At 72.6% G+C, this 15425-nt stretch overlaps 1 protein-coding gene across 7 annotated transcripts; it reads right to left on the bottom strand.

Annotated features, from left to right (window-relative positions):
- Nucleotides 1-966: 966 nt before the first annotated feature.
- Nucleotides 967-15377, bottom strand: ADAM15 (ADAM metallopeptidase domain 15). 7 transcript variants are annotated; one of them, XM_082073011.1, is made up of 29 exons: nucleotides 15145-15377; nucleotides 14289-14392; nucleotides 13669-13745; nucleotides 13316-13394; nucleotides 13153-13229; nucleotides 12898-13081; nucleotides 12769-12828; nucleotides 12621-12689; nucleotides 12353-12522; nucleotides 12201-12285; nucleotides 11984-12132; nucleotides 11728-11905; nucleotides 11541-11633; nucleotides 11000-11195; nucleotides 10820-10928; nucleotides 10610-10751; nucleotides 10458-10535; nucleotides 10270-10381; nucleotides 9977-10115; nucleotides 9223-9276; nucleotides 8885-8984; nucleotides 8544-8612; nucleotides 7438-7497; nucleotides 7228-7349; nucleotides 2611-2903; nucleotides 1844-1912; nucleotides 1650-1709; nucleotides 1325-1570; nucleotides 967-1250 (listed from the first exon to the last, which is right to left on the bottom strand). In XM_082073011.1, exons 1-28 carry the CDS (start codon nucleotides 15230-15232, stop codon nucleotides 1482-1484), a joined length of 3105 nt encoding a protein of 1034 aa, XP_081929137.1. In that variant the 5' UTR covers nucleotides 15233-15377; the 3' UTR covers nucleotides 967-1250; nucleotides 1325-1481. The 7 variants fall into 7 exon arrangements, with proteins under 7 accessions (XP_081929137.1, XP_081929131.1, XP_081929132.1 ...); XM_082073005.1 differs by lacking the exons at nucleotides 967-1250; nucleotides 1325-1570; nucleotides 1650-1709; nucleotides 1844-1912; nucleotides 2611-2903 and adding an exon at nucleotides 6595-6730; XM_082073006.1 differs by lacking the exons at nucleotides 967-1250; nucleotides 1325-1570; nucleotides 1650-1709; ... (1 more) ...; nucleotides 2611-2903; nucleotides 9223-9276 and adding an exon at nucleotides 6595-6730.
- Between the last annotated feature and the right edge of the window lie 48 nt (nucleotides 15378-15425).

The following is a 15425-nucleotide window of genomic DNA, read 5'->3' on the forward strand; positions in this document are numbered from 1 at the left end:
CCAGAGGACACGGCCCCCCCTGCACCCATGGCAATGGGGCGCCCCCACCCATGCGAAGACGGGGTGCGGGGCGCTGGGGGAAGGGCGGGCAGCGGCGGGGGGGGAGGGGCGCGCCGCGGTCGATGCTTTTTGCTCAGCCTCTCGCCGAGCGGTTTGTGCCGAGAAGAGAAGCCATAAAACCTGTCTGACGTGCCGGCACCGCTGCGGCAGCGGCCACGACGCCTGCGCGGGGAGGGGCGCGCTCGGCCCGCCGGGACCCCCGCGCGGGGCAGCTGGGGGTGACACCCGCGGAACCGGGGGGACAGGAGCCCCGAGCGTCCCTCCCGCCCGCGCCGTGACCGCGGCCTCGCTGTGACACCAGCCGCCGCGGTGACACGGTGACAAAGGGTGACACCGCAACCGTGGCCACCGCGCTAACGGGGTACGGACAGACGGATGGAGGAGCAGCACCCCAAAGTGGGGTGGGACCAGGGTGCCCAGGCGGGGGGTGCGGGTGAGCGACCCCCCCAACCCCGTCACCCCTTGTCCCTGTCCCTTATCAGGCTCCGCTGCCGGGCACTAATTGCCAGCAGTTCATCTGTAATTAAAGCTCTCCCTGTGACATGAGCTGATGTCTCAATATCAAAACGCTGCAATTAAAGCAGCCCCCGAATTAAAAGGTCGTGGCGAGAGGTGCAGGGACCCCCGAGGAGTGGGGGCTGTACCCCAGAAAGGATGGGGACCCGGGGCAGGAGGGGACGTGGGGACAGCAGGGAGGTGGCCATGGGCAGGAGGGGGCCATGGTGACATGGGCACGGGCAGGAGGGGACAATGGGGACGTGGATACGTGCAGGAGGTGGCCATGGGCAGGGGGGACCACGGTGACATGGGCACGGGCAGGAGGGGGCAATGGGGACGTGGCTAAGGGGGGGGGACGGCGAGGCCAGGGCCGGGGGCCGCACAGCCCGGGGGCGCAGCGATCTTGCAAACAACTGTATTCTGCTCGGCTCAGTCACTACCAGGGGTTAAAACCAAACCGTAGGGGCCGGTGACGGCGGGGAGGGGGACGCGTCTTCCCAGAAGACAGATCCATGTGTCCTCGCCGGAGGACAAGGCAGCGCGGGGGGGCCCGGGGGAGCTGCCGCCCCGCGCCGGGGCCTGGGGGTCCCCGGTCCCCCGGGTGGGGTCCATCGGGGAAGGCACGAGATGAGGTGACGGCCCCGGGGCAGCGCGGGCGCCCGCCGGGGTGCGGCGATGCCAGCGGGAGGTCCCTGGGAGGGAGGGAGAGAGCCAGTCAGGGGACACCGCGACAAGGGGCACCCGGAGCCCCGTGTCCCCCGCTCACCTTCCAGCCCGGAGCTCCTGGCCCCGGTTCGACTCGGTGGGTCCGGCGGGTGAGTCGTGCCCCGGGGCTGCCTCGCGGGCTCGGGGAGGGACGCGGTGGAAGAAGAGCCTGGAACTGGGCGCTGGAGCCCGTCCCCGCGCCGCGGGCAGCGCCGGGGTCAGATCCGGAGCAGGGTGAGGAGGGGCAGCGCCAGGCACGGCACTCGGGGCCGCAGCGCGGCCGTCACCCCCCGGGCGGGCGCCGCGTCTGCCGGGCAGGAGGACAGATCAGGGCAAGCCGGTGCCAAACCGCCCCCCCCAGCCCGCGGTCCCCGCGCCGTGCTCACCCTCTGGCCCCCCGCGCCCGTGGGGCTGCGAGTTGGGAACCTCCGTCACCGGCTCGAGCGCTGAAACAAACCCAGTGGTGTCAGTGAGCGGCTCCCCAGGGGCACACGGTGCCCCCCCGGGGCCCCAGTGCAAACCAGTAGCCCCATTGGGGAGCAGGCTGGCCGCTGCCGTTTCGGGGTGCAGCCGGACTCACTGGTGCCTCTGCAGCAGACGGAGACGCGCAGCTTCAGGCAGCGCCCGGCGCTCTCGGGGCTGGGGACAGCTGGGCAGAGGGGACACATCAGGGGGACCCACCCCGGGACGGGACCCCCCGACAGCCCGTGGGGCCAGAGCCGGGCCTGGGGCGCCCCCTGCCGGCGGACGGCGGCACCGGCACCCCCGCCCCGAGGCACCCAGACCCACCCATGCACCCCAACCCTGGATGCATCCAGACCCCTGGTGTGCCCCAAATCCCCCATGCACCCCAACCCTGGATGCATCCAGACCCCTGGTGCGCCCCAGATCCCCCATGCACCCCAACCCTGGTTGCATCCAGAACATCCACCCCATGCACCCCAACCTTGGTTGCATCCAGAATCCACCCTGTTCACCCCAAACCCGCTTGCATCCAGACCCCTGGTGCACCCCAGCACCCCTGTGCACCCCAACTCTTGTTCCATCCAGAATCCGCCCTGTTCACCCCAAACCCGCTTGCACCCCAACCCTTGTTGCATGCAGACCTCTGGTGCACCCCAACCTTGGTTGCATCCAGAATCCACCCTTTACACCCCAAAGCCACTTGCACCCCAACCCTTGGCTGCATCTTGACCTCCCCTTGTTCACCCAACCCTTGTCACACCCAGACCCTCACTGCACCTCAAACCCCATCCCACCCACCCCCCTGCATGCAGCCGAACCCCAGTGGGGCCCCCCCAGCCCCGCCACAGCCCACCCCGGCGTGCGTGTCGGGGGGACACTCACAGATGTAGTAATAGGTCTCCCCCGGCTGGAACTCGAAGCCGAGCGAGAAGGGGGTGAAGCGCTGGATCTTCTCGGAGAAGCGGACGGGCCCGAAGGGCGCGTGGGGCCGGTTGCACTCCCAGCGCTTGAAGGCGCCGGGGGTCTCGTAGCAGCCGCGATAACCCTCCCGGTCCACCATGAAGAGCGTGAAGGTCTCCGCGCGGCCGGCGGGCACGGCCGCCTCGTAGTGCGGGCAGTAGATGTCCAGGTAGTCATTGATGGCCACCTGGATGGCGTAGTCGTCCCGTAGGAACCTGCCGGGTGCGGCAAACCAGGGGTCCTGATGTCCCCGTGGCGAGGGACGCCCCGCTGTCCCCTGCCCTGAAACGGCTCCGGCCGCTCGGCACAACCAGGCACGGCTCGGATTAGCCGCAGGCCGCTGGAGCTGAATGGGCTCGGCCGCTGTGGCCAGGGGGGGTCTGGGGCACAAAGCCCCTCGCCCCGGCGCCAATCGGCCCCACGCGACGCCTCCTGCTCGGCGCGGTGCTGGGGGGGGCGGCTGGTTGGGGTGTGGGACAGCGTGAGCCCACACTTGTGCAAACGGTGCATGCGGCCGCGCCGGGGGAACAGGCGCACACGCGTGTGCAAGCACATGTATGTGCAAATGCACACGTATGTGCACACGTGGGCCTGCTTGGCTGGGACAGGTGATGGAGCAAGAGCCGCTCTCCCCCGTCCTGGTGTCCATCCCAACCGGATCCCGCCACACACACCAGCCCGGCGGCCTCGCCGGCAGCACCGCGGCGCGATGGGGCTGCCGAGCTGGCAGGGTCACCCGTCCCAGCGGGGCGGGGGCTGCTGGGGACCCCCCAGCGGCTGCAGCCCCCTCGTCCCGCCCCGGTGCACGCGCGGGCAGCGTTCGCGCCAGGCGCGGGGTCCTGGCGGCTGCGGCAGAGGCCGGTGCATCAATCACCGGGCGGGCAGCGGTGGCAGCCGGGGAGGCTTGGGCCCCAGCCGGCCCGCCGAGGCCGGGGGCTCCGGGAGGCCGGGGGCTCCGGGAGGCCGGGGCCGGGCGCAGGCTCCGCTGACTCACAGCACCGCGCGGGTGACGCTGGCCAGGACGAGCCCGGGCACGGCCACGGCTGCCGGGGCCACCGGGGCTGACCCTGCGGGGGCACCCAGCCCCCCTTTCCCCGCGCACCCACGGGTGGTGGGTTCCAGTGTCTCCCATCTGTTGGTCCCCACTCCCACGGAGGGGGAGAGAAGCAGCATCGGTGCCCCCAGCCCTGCCCAGCGCTGCAGGCTGAGGGCACAAGTCCCCAGGAGGGGCTGTAGCCCCCAGACCCCCAGAACTGTGCCCTCACCCCACTCCCCAATCCCCCTGAGCTGGAAATGCCTAAAATGGAGGAGCCAGGAGGAGGGACGGGGTCGGACCCCGGTGCCCGGTGATGGCGGAGCCTGCAGGCAGCACCGTGGGCCGGGCAGGGGCCCCCGCCAGTGGGGACATCGGCCACGGGGACCCGCAGCCCTGGCAGTGCCACCCACCCGCTTGGTGCCACCCAGGGGGGCCCCAGGCTCGGTGCCCCCCGGCCCCCACCCAAGCTCAGTGCCACCTGAGAATGAGCAAAGCTCGGTGCCACCAAGGCGACCCAAGCTTGGCACCACCAGCCCAGTACCGGTGCCACCGGGGCTGCCCACCGGTTTGGTAGCACCCAGAGCTCAGCATTACCTGGGGGTGCTCAGCGGCTCGGTACCACCTGGGGCTCAGAGCCACCAGCAGCGCCCGATGCCACCGGTGATGCCCGGTACCACCTGGAGGTACTTACCGGCTCGGTAAAGCCCAGGGCTCGGTAACGCCTGGGGGTGCCCTGTGCCTCGGTACCACCGGGGGCTCGGTAATGCCCCGGGTGCCCGGTTCCTTGGTACCACCGGGGGCTCGGTAATGCCCCGGGTGCCCGGTTCCTTGGTACCACCGGGGGCTCAGTAACGCCCAAGGGTGCCCGGTTCCTTGGTACCACAGAGGGTCGGTAACGCCCCGGGGTGCCCGGTGCCTCAGTACCACCCAGGGACACTCACCTGCTCGCTGCCCCCTGGGGCTCGGTGCCACCGGGGATGCCCGGTGTGCTCGGTACCACCTGGGGGGCGCTCACCGCCTCGGCACCACCCGGTGCTCGGTACCCACCCTCCCGGTATCACCGCTGCTTCCCGGTAGCTCAGCTCCCGCCACCTCCGTCCCCCCAGGAACCCACCTCCCGCCACCGCGACCGTCCCGGGGCTCGGCGGGGCGCACAAAGGCGGCGGGGCCGGGGCCGGGAGCGCGGCGGGGCGGCGGCGCTACCTGGGGTTGCTGCCGTTCCAGTGGACGCCGTGGCGGAGGCCGCGCACCGGCGGCGGCGGCGCCCAGAGCAGCGGCGCCCAGAGCAGGAGCCCGAGCAGCGGCGCGGGGCGCATGGCTCCGCCGGCGGCGGCGGGGGGCGGCGGGGCCGGGGCCGGGGCGGGGGCCGGCGCGGGGAGGGGGCGGCCCGGCACGGCGGGGCTCGGCACGGCCCGACCCGCCCCGCCAACTTCGGGCCAATCCGCGCCGCTGCCGCCGCCCGGCAACTTCCCCGAGTGCCATTAACCCTTTGCGGAAGGGGCGGGGGGGCGGCACCGGGACCGCCACTCGACCGGTATCCCCGGGATCGGGAGCGGGACCGAGGCGGGAATCCCTCCCGCCCACCCGGCATCTCCGGGACCGAGCCGGGAACCCCTCCCACCTACCGGGACCGGGACCGAGCCGGGAACCCCTCCCACCCACCGGGACCGGGACCGGGACCGAGCCGGGAACCCCTCCCACCTACCGGGACCGAGACCGAGCCCGAGCCGGGAACCCCTCCCACCTACCGGGACCGGGACCGAGCCGGGAACCCCTCCCACCTACCGGGATCGGGACCGAGCCGGGAACCCCTCCCACCCACCGGGACCGGGACCGAGCCCGAGCCGGGAACCTCTCCCACCCACCGGGACCGGGACCGGGACCGAGCCGGGAACCCCTCCCACCCACCGGGACCGGGACCGAGCCGGGAACCCCTCCCACCCACCGGGACCGAGCCCGAGCCCGAGCCGGGAACCCCTCCCACCTATCCGGCATCCCCGGGACCGGGACGAGAATCCCTCCCACCTACCGGTACCGGCAGGGGGACCGAGCCGGGAATCCCTCCCATCCACCCGGCATCTCCGGGACCGGGCCGGGATTCCCTCCCACCCACTCGGCCCCCACCGGGACCGGCAGCTCGGGAACGAGCTGGCTCCCGGTCCCACCCACCCAACCACCACCGGGACTGGGACCGAGCCGGGAAACAGCCCTACCCACCGGCACCCACCGGGACCGGCATCCCGGGATCTACCCGGGACTGACCCGGCACCCGGTTTCCCCAACCAGCACCCACCGGGACCGGCACCCCCTGCACCCCGGCCCCGCCCGGGGACCAGCATCCTCAGCACCGGCACCGGGACCTCGGGCACGGATCGGGGACCGGCAGCACCGGGTACCCCCGGCGCCCACCCCCGCCGCGCCGGGCAGCATCCCAGCGGCACCTCAGCAACCACGGGGCGCCGGTACCGGCACCTCAGCAGCAACGGGGCGCCGGTACCGGCACCTCAGCAACCACGGGGCGCCGGTACCGGCCTCGGCGAGGCGCGGTGAGACCCGGTGTGGGGGGGGATGTGTGTGAGACACCGAGTGGCTCTCGCCCACGCGCGTCCGTGCCCACGGGGTGGCGCCTGCACGTGCCCGCGCCCACGTGGCTCCGCGGGAGACCCCCCGCTCCCCCCTCCGCCCCGCCAGGGGGCGGCTGCGCACACACTCCCCACCAGGGGGCGGTGGCGGCGGCCAGCCACTTCCTGCGCGACAGCACCGCCCCTTCCGGTGCGCGCCGCGGGGGCTGCTGGGAGTTGTAGTCCCGCGGCCCGGGCGGCTTTCCCCCCGGTTTCCCGGTTCCGGCGGACGCGGCCACGGAGGCGGCTCCAAGCCCCTTTATTGGCGTCGGTGCGGGGGGACAAGCGGGCGGCGGGGCTCTTCCCGGCGGCTCCTGCGCTGCGGCGGGCGCGGCCCGCGGCTCAGGCCTCCCGCTGCGGGCCCGCGGGCGGCGGGGGGGGCGCTCTGGGGAGAGAGGGGGCGGTGAGGGGGGGGCACGACATGGGGTGATGGGGGGGGCACGACATTGGGGGGGGGCACGACATAGGGGTGATGGGGGGGGCACGACATGGGGTGATGGGGGGGGCACGACATAGGGGTGATGGGGGGGGCACGACATTGGGGGGGGCACGACATTGGGGTGATGGGGGGACACGACATTGGGGTGATGGGGGGACACGACATTGGGGTGATGGGGGGGACACGGCATAGGGGAAAGGGGGGGGCTACGACATGGGGATAATGGGGGGGGCTCACGACATAGGGGTGATGGGGGGGCCACAGCATAGGGGAAATGGGGGGTCACGACATGGGGGTGATGTGGGATCACGACATGGGGGTGATGGGGGGATCACGACATGGGGGTGATGGGGGGACCACAACACAGCCCCTGCCCCCCCCCAGTGCCCCCCACCCCCCTGCTCTGCCCCCTTTCTGGGTCCCCCCTTTGACCCCCAACTCACCTGGAGGGAATGACGGTGACATAGGGGTGACCCGGGGGGGTCTCACCGCAGGGGAGCGAAGGTGCCGGGGGGTCCAAGGGCAGCGGGCGCTGAGGCGGGGGGGGCTTTGCCGGGCCGGGGGGCTGTGGGGAATTGGGGGCGTCAAAACCCCCGCCGGGACCGGGGGAGGGGGGGCCGTCCTGCCCCACACGCCGGAGCCGCCGCCGTTACCTGAGCGCCGGGCAGCACGGGGTCCGCGGGCAGCGGGCGTGTGGGGGGGGGCGGCCTGTCCTGGGCAGAGAGAGCAGGGACAGTGACACGGCCAGGGGATGGTGACACGGCCAGGGGGAGCGTGACACGGCCAGGGGACAGCGACGCAGCCAGGGGACAGCGACGCAGCCAGGGGGACGGTGATAGAGCCATGGGGAGAGTGACACAGCCAGGGGACAGCGACGCAGCCAGGGGGGCGGTGATAGAGCCATGGGGAGAGTGACACAGCCAGGGGACAGCGACGCAGCCAGGGGACAGCGACACAGCCAGGGGGACAGTGACACAGCCAGGGAGAGCATGACACAGCCAGGGGGACAGTAACACAGCCATGGGAATGGCGACACAGCCACGGGAAGAGTGACAAGAGCCACAGGGACAGCGACATAGCCAAGGGAGAGTGACAGAGCCACGGGGAAAGTGACAGAGCCAGGGGGAAAGTGACAGAGCCGGAGGAAAGTGACAGAGCCAGGGGGACATGGCAGTGGGGAGGGTGATGCGGCCATGGGGATGGAGACACAACCAGAGGGATGGTGACATGGGCATGGGGACATGGGCATGGGGACATGGGCATGGGGACATGGCAGCGGGGAGGGTGACACGGCCATGGGGATGGTGGCACAGCCAGGGGGATGGGGACATGGCCGTGGGGACATGGCAGTGGGGACATGGCAGTGGGGACATGGCAGGGGGGAGGGTGACACGGCCATGGGGATGGAGACACAGCCATGGGCACAGCAACACAGCCATGGGGACAGCGACATAGTGACACAACCACAGGGATAGAGATTCAGCCATGGGGACAGTGACATAGTGACACAACCACAGGGATAGAGATACAGTCACAGGGACAGTGACACAGCCATGGGGACGGTGACACAGCCATGGGGACGGTGACATACTGACACAACCAGAGGGACAGAGATACAGTCACAGGGACAGTGACACCGCTCAGGGACGAGCCTGCGGCTGGGAGGAGGGTTTTGGGGGGCAGAGGGTCCCGGGAGCGGGCGCACAGCCGGGCATGCGGGGACGTGGCGCCCGGGGCCCCCACCCGGCACGGGCGTTACCTTGGGCGGAGGGTCCGGCGGGAGGGGCCGGGACGGCGGGTCGGGCCGCGCCGAGCCGCGGGCAGCCGGCTGCGGAGAGACGGAGAGCGGCGGCGCCGTGCAAGCCGTGCAGCATGCGGAGACCCCCCTCCCGCCGCCAAGCGCAGACCCCCCCGCGCCGATCCCGCGGGCACCGAGCCGTGCCAGGCGGCTCCCGTCGCGGCGCGGCACCGACTCAACCCGCTCGGCACCACGCTGACTCGGTACCCGGGGATGTCTCCCAGGCAACAACCAGCCCCGGTACCCACGGCAACCGCATCCCGTTACCGCGGCGACAGCATCGCCCTCCGTTGGCGCCTCACCTTGCCGCCGTGCATGTCCTGCAGCTCCGTGGCGCGGTGCCACCGCGGGGGCCGGGGGCGCGCGGGGGGGCTGCCCGAGCGGGGCTGCGGCTGCGAGACCCTGCGGGACAGAGAGGGGCAGATGGGGACCCCCGCGCCGCCACCGGGGACACCGACACCAGCACAAGCCCAAGGGAAAAACACCACCAATGAAAAACGAACCCCTCGGCACCGGCAGATGCGACACCCCCGGGGGGCGCTGCCGGGGGGGGCGGCAGCAGCGGGGGGCGGTGCGAAGCAGGACGGCTCGGGGACAGCGCGGGGACAGCCCCGCGCCCGGGTGGCCGCAGTGACGTTACCCGCTCCGGCCGGCTGCGGCTTCTGGACCCAGGAATCGCACCCGGGTCTCAGCGCTGTGGGGAGAAGAGTCGGGGGCTCAGCACGGCACGGGGGGGGAACCGCGGGGACGGGAAAGAGGGATCGTGGTGACGTGGGAGGGATCGCGGTGACGCCAAAGGAGGAATCGTGGTGATGCAAAAGGAGGAATCGCGGTGACGCCAAAGGAGGAATCACAAGGATGCAAAAGGAGGGATGGCGGTGATGCCAAAGGAGGAATCACAATGATACGACCGGAGGAATCATGGTGATGCGAAAGGAGGGATTGCGGTGATGTAAAAGGAGGAATCGCGGTGATGCCAATGGAGAAATCGCAATGATACAACAGGAGGAATCACGGTGACGTGGGAGGAATCGCAGTGACACGACAGGAGGAATCATGGTGATGTGAAAGGAGGAATCGCGGTGATGCAACAGGAGGGATCGCGGTGACATGAAAGGACAAATCACAATGATACAACAGGAGGAATTGTGGTGACGTGAAAGCAGGAATCGCGGTGATGTGAAAGGACAAATCACAGTGATACGACAGGAGGGATCGCGGTGACGTGGGGTGACAACAAGGGCGCCCCAGGGCCGCAGCCATGCACAGGGTGACACGCGCGTGCTCAGCGCCACGAGACACAAACGCGTGTGCAAACACCCCCCCCGTTCCCCACCACACGCGTGTGCGCACCCGCGTGCCGGTGCCGCCTCCGGCACCCGCGGCTCCATTACCTGTACTGGCACGACGTCCCCTTGCCGAGCTGGCACAGCCGCTTGTGCCAGCCGGCGCGGCGGGCGCGGCACAGCCCCAGCACCAGCGCCAGCGCCAGCAGCGCGCTCAGCAGCAGGGCGGTGGGCAGCGCGCTCCCCCCTGCGGACAGCGGCACGTCAGCCCCCCCGCCGCGCCCCGCGCGCCCCCCCCCAACCGCCGCCGCGCCCCACGCCGGCTCCGGAGCACAAAGCCCCATTCTGTGCGCGGCGGCGGTGGCGGCAGCGCTGTGGCAGCCGGTTGCCGCCGGCCTCACCTCGCTGCGGGGCGGGGGGGCCGCTGTCCTGGCTGCCCCCCGCGCCGGGGCTCTCGCAGGTTGGGGGCGCCCAGCCGCGCTCGCAGTGGCAGTGCCCGTGGTTGTTGCAAACCTTGGGGGGGACACACCGAATCAGCCCCCCCGCGGTCCCACGGCCAGCACCCCCCGCAAAGCCCCGCGGTGCTCACCCCGCGCCCGTGGCACTTGCTCTGGCACTGCTGGTCGCCCAGCGCCGCGACGTCCTGGCACCGGCGCTGGAGACACACCTGGCAGGGGAGGGGGGGTCAGGGCCATACGGGCCCCCCGTCACCATCCCCGTCCCCACCGTGCCGGCGCTCACCTTGCCGGGCCCGCAGGCTGTGCCGGGCAGCACCATGGCCGCGTCGCTCACGTCCTCGTCCCTGGGCAGGAGGGTCCCCCCGCAGGACGCGTCCCCCGTGGCGCCGGCACGCCGGCACTGCAGCATCCCGCAGCCGGCATCGCTGCGGGGACACGGCGTGGTGAGGGGGGGACCGCGAATCGGGACAGCAACGGGGGGGCTGGCACTCACCGCGCGGCGCAGGCGACGTAGGAGCCGTTGGGGAGCTGCCCGCAGTGCCCGCGCTCGTCCCCGCGCGCGTTCAGCGTGGCCATGCAGGATTCGGCGACGGGCCCGGCGCCTGCGGTGAAAGGGCAGCGAACGTCAGCACCGCAAACCCAACCGCCGCCCCCCATCCCGGTGCCGCCGTACCTGTCCCCAGCAGCTGCTGGCACTGTCCCTCGTAGGTGGCGCAGGCTCCGCCGCGGCACAGCGCGGTGCCGCCGGCGCAGGGCTGCCCGTCCTGCAGGAAGGCGTCGGGGGGGCAGTGCGGTGACGCCCCGTCGCAGAACTCGGGCAGGTCGCACTCGCCCAGGGGTTCCCGGCACGGGTGGCCGGCGCCGCGCAGCTGTGGGGGGACACACTGGGGTGAGCGGGACCCCCCAGACACCCCCTGGGGTTGGTGTCTGAAGGAACAAGCGACAGGATGGGAGGAAACGGCTGCAAGTTGCGCCGGGGGGGGTTGAGGGTGGAAATTTGGGGTGATTTCTCCCCAAAGGGCTGTGGGTGTTGGAACAGGCTGCCCAGGGCAGCGCTGGAGTCACCATCCCCGGGGGGGTTAAACACACAGATGAGGTTCCCAGGGACACGGGTGGGTTGATGGTTGGACTTGGTGACCTCGAGGGTCCTTTCAGACCCAACCGATTCTGCGATTGTGCGAAGGGTGGGGGTCCCAGCGCCCGCCCCCCCGCACCCGGCAGTCGTGGCAGCACGTGTCCCCCGCCGCGCACTCGGCCCCCGGCAGCAGCTGGCAGCTGGTGCTGTTGCAGCAGGGATCGGCGCACTCCTGCGGGCAGAGGGGACGCCGGTGGCGCCGGTGCTGGCCACCGCGACACAGGGCGGCTGCGGGGCCACCCCAACCCGCCCACGGACCCCCGTACCAAGCTGAGGCCGCAGTCGCAGCCCTCGCCTGGCTCCAAGAAGCCGTTGCCGCAGAGGGGCTCGCCGGCCACCGGCCGCGGCTCGGGGACGTTGGACAGGCACCAGCCGTGGCCGTGCCGCAGGCTGCGCGCCAGCTCCTGCCGGCTGCAGTTGCTGAAGCTCAGACCGGGTGTCAACCTGCGGAGCCGGAGAGGGGCCGGTGAGGCGGGGAGGGGGCTCCTCCCGGCCCCCCCATGGCCCGCCCGCCGCGCTCACCCCGTGGGCGCCGCCATGATGCAGCCGCGGTCCTGCCGGAGGTCGCCGCAGTGGCAGAAGCGCTCGGCGCTGTCGTGGCGCATCCCCAGGTTGTGCCCCAGCTGATGCGCCACGGTGGAGGCGACGACGAGGACGCTGACCGAGTGGTCCTGCGGGACGGGGCGGGGGGGTCAGGGCGGGCGGGGGCGCACGGGGAGAGGGGACAAGGGGCACTGACCGTGCTGACCCCCCCGGAGCGCGCGGGGGAGCACATGGAGCTCTGCGCCGACATCCCCACCGAGACGTCGTCGAAGCGGACGCCCCTGGGGACAGAGTGCGGGGGTCGGGGGGGGCCCCGGGCGCCGTGTCCCCAGCCCGTCCCGCACTCACGTGAGCAGCTGCGCATTGTCGTGGGGCAGCCGCGGCAGCAGCTCCTCCCGGCGCCAGCGCAGGAACCGCTCCAGCGTCGCCCGAGCGCTGCCGCCCACCGCGACGCGGTCGCCGTCGCTCCAGACCTCCACCGCCAGCAGCGCCACCCGCACCCCCAGCGGCTGGAAGAACTGGGGGGCACGGGGGGGTCAGAGACCCCGGCACCACCAGCGCGGCGGAGCCGAGCACCCGATCTGGGCGGACGGCGCCCGGCGCGTCGCGGACTCACCGCGTCCACCTGGTTGGCGATCTCCAGGGTGCGGGTGTGGACGCGCTGCAGGTCGGGGTAATTCTGGAACTGGGGGTGCAGGGAGGCGCGTCAGGGGGGCACTGAGGGAACCGGCAGCCCCCGCGCCGGGGCGTCGCGCGGCACTCACCGCGGCGTGGTCAACCACCATCACCAGCTCCACGAAGCGCTGCTCCGCCGCCCGCTTGGCCTGGGGGGGAAAGGGGTCAGGATGTGGGTGAGGGACCCCCCAGTGGGGCAGCACCCATGGGTGACTTACTCTTTGCAACCGGGGGGGCTCTGTCTCCTCCGCCTCCACCTGGGGGGGCTCCGGGGCCCCCTGCCCGCAGGCCCGCGGCGCCAGCCGGGCTTCCCGCAGCCGGTAGGCGACGTGGCGCCCCGGGGAGCCGCCGGCGTCCGGCTCCAGCCCGTAGCTCCTGGTGGCCGCCAGCCGGACGTGGCCGCTGGGGAGGGGACAGGAGGGGTCAGCGGCGCGGTGGCAGCGGGTTGGGACCCCCGGGGCGGGGGGGCTCACCTGAGCCCGGCGCAGGCGCAGAGCTCGGCCCAGGAGCCGGGGAAGCCGCGCGCCGTCCCTTGGTAGCAGCAACGTTCCTGCGGCGGGGAGGGGGCTCAGGGGCGCCGTTGTGCGGGGTCCCCCCCGGGGACAGCGCTGGGGACGCGGCGCGCGCGGCTCCTACCTGCTCGCCGGCCTCCCGCGCCGCCCGCGTGCCGTTGGGCAGGTAGTAGAGCAGCATGCCGGCGCCCAGCGCCGGATCCCTGCCAGGGACACGTGTCACCACCCGGAGCAGGGACCCCCACCACAGGGACCCCCAGCTCGCCCCCCTCTGATGACAATGGGGACACTGGGACCTCCAACCCTCATACCCCAAATGGACACACGGTCCCCGTGACCCCCACCCCACATGTACCACGGATGGAAACGGAGCCTGTGGGACCCCCACCCTGCACTCGCCATTCATAGAGACGGGACCCCCGGCTCCCCCCCCTCCCACTCCCACCTCCATTCTGCCCCAGCCAGACACCGACTCACCAGTTCTGCTCCAGCTCCAGCACCAGCCGCGTCCCCTCCAGCTCCAGCAGGACCCGCAGCCGGGCAGGGAACCCGCCCTGGGCAGGCGGCGGTTACAGCGGGACCCCCCCATCTCAAGTACCCAACCTGCGGCTCCCTCCGAAACCCCGTGACCCCAGCTGGTGTCACCGCGGGGGTGGCCCTGGCACGTGCCCGGAGGGAGGGGGTGCGGAAGGGATCCCCTGCCCGGCCCGGCCCCCGCCCTCCCGCCCCGCAGGAAGCGTCGCCTCCCTCCCGGGCTCATTGTGCCGGGGAGGGGGGGTCCAGCAGCGCCGGACCCCCCCGCGGTGCTTCCTGCCCGGTGCCGCGCGGCGGAAACGCCGGAGAGACTCCCAACAGCTCCGGCGCGGGCTGGGCCCTTCCGCCCCGCCGGGACGGGTGCCGGGCGCAGGGGGGGCGCCCCCACCCAGCGAGGTCCCTCCTGAGTCACGAGAGGAGGGGACGGGGGGGTTGCTGGGGACCCCCCTCGGAGACCCACACCCAGGGGACTGGCAAGGGGACATGGGGAGGTGGCAGAGTGCAGGGAGCCCCCACCCCACTGTCACAACCCCCCCACGACACGGGTGCCCCGGGGGGCTCACCTGGGTCGCCTCCGCCAGGCTGAGTGTCCGATTGTCCCGCAGGACCCGCGGGGTGACGCGCCAGGAGTGTCGCGGTTCCGCGCGGCGCTGCCACGAGCTGTCACCTACGCGGGGCCCAGAGCCGCGGGGTCCGGTCACCCCGTGTCCCCCACCCCAGGGCCAGGGGTTTGGGGGAGGGGGGGGGCAGGAACGGGGACTCCCACACTGTCCCCTGGGTGAGCCCCGAGCATCCCCAGCCTGGCAGCACCCAGGGTGCCGCCTCCCGCAGAGCCTGGGGGGGACACCTGGAGGTGACAGGGGGACGGGGAGGGACATGGAGCGCACCCCCCCCCCCGGATGGGCCCCCCTGCCAGACCTTGCGTCAGCCCAGCCGCCCAGTACAACCAGCTCGGGGACTGGGATGGGCTGGGACGCCCGGCCGGACTGACTCAGTGTCCCTCCCCCCGTTCCTCCTGGCATCCAGGGGACCCCCCCACCCTCCGGAGGCTGCGGGGGTCCCCCCGACCAGACCCCGCTCCCCACCAGCCCGGGGAGCGCCGGTCCCCACGGCCGGACCAAACCGCGGTCCCCGGGGACACCGAGCATCCCGGGGGACACCGAGCACCCCGGGGGGACACCGAGCACCCCGGGAAGGCACCAAGCATCCCGGGAAGGCACCGAGCACCCCGGCGGGACACCGAGCACCCCGGGGGGGCACCGGGCATCCCGCGGAGCTGCGATCCCCGGTCCAGACCCCCGCTGCAACCCTTCCCGGTCCCCGAGGTCCCCGCGCGATGTCCCGGAGGGGGCCGGGAGAGACGCCCCCACTGCGGGACACAAAGCGACGGTCCCCCCGGGAAGCCGCATCCCCGCCCACCTGCGCCGCTCCCGTTGGCCCCGGTACCGGCGGCGAGGAGGAGGAGGAAGAGGAGGAGGAGGAAGAGGAGCAGCCGCAGCGTCCGCATCTCCCTCCCGCAGCCCGAGCGGGGCTCGGCGGCCCCGGGCAGGCGGCTCCCGAGCAGACCCGGCGCGGCCGCCCCCGCCGCCGCTCCCGCCGCGCATGGCACCGGCACCGCCACCGGCCCCGCCACCGCCGCCCGGCCCGGCCCGGGAGGAGGAACTTCCTGCCCGGCCCCCGCCCGGCTCCGCCCGCCGCCC

The sequence above is a fragment of the Streptopelia decaocto genome (assembly GCF_964273445.1).
Source record: "Streptopelia decaocto genome assembly, chromosome: 26".
NCBI lineage: Eukaryota > Metazoa > Chordata > Aves > Columbiformes > Columbidae > Streptopelia > Streptopelia decaocto.

Bases quoted from the DNA above. Each gene is read 5' to 3' on its own strand.
- ADAM15 (XM_082073011.1), bottom strand. From the start codon at position 15,232: ATGCGGACGCTGCGGCTGCTCCTCTTCCTCCTCCTCCTCTTCCTCCTC. The intron at 14,393-15,144 runs GTGGGCGGGGAT...GGCCCCGCGTAG, and splicing joins GGCCAACGGGAGCGGCGCAG to GTGACAGCTCGTGGCAGCGC. The intron at 11,906-11,983 runs GTGAGCGCGGCG...CCGGCTCCGCAG, and splicing joins ATCATGGCGGCGCCCACGGG to GTTGACACCCGGTCTGAGCT.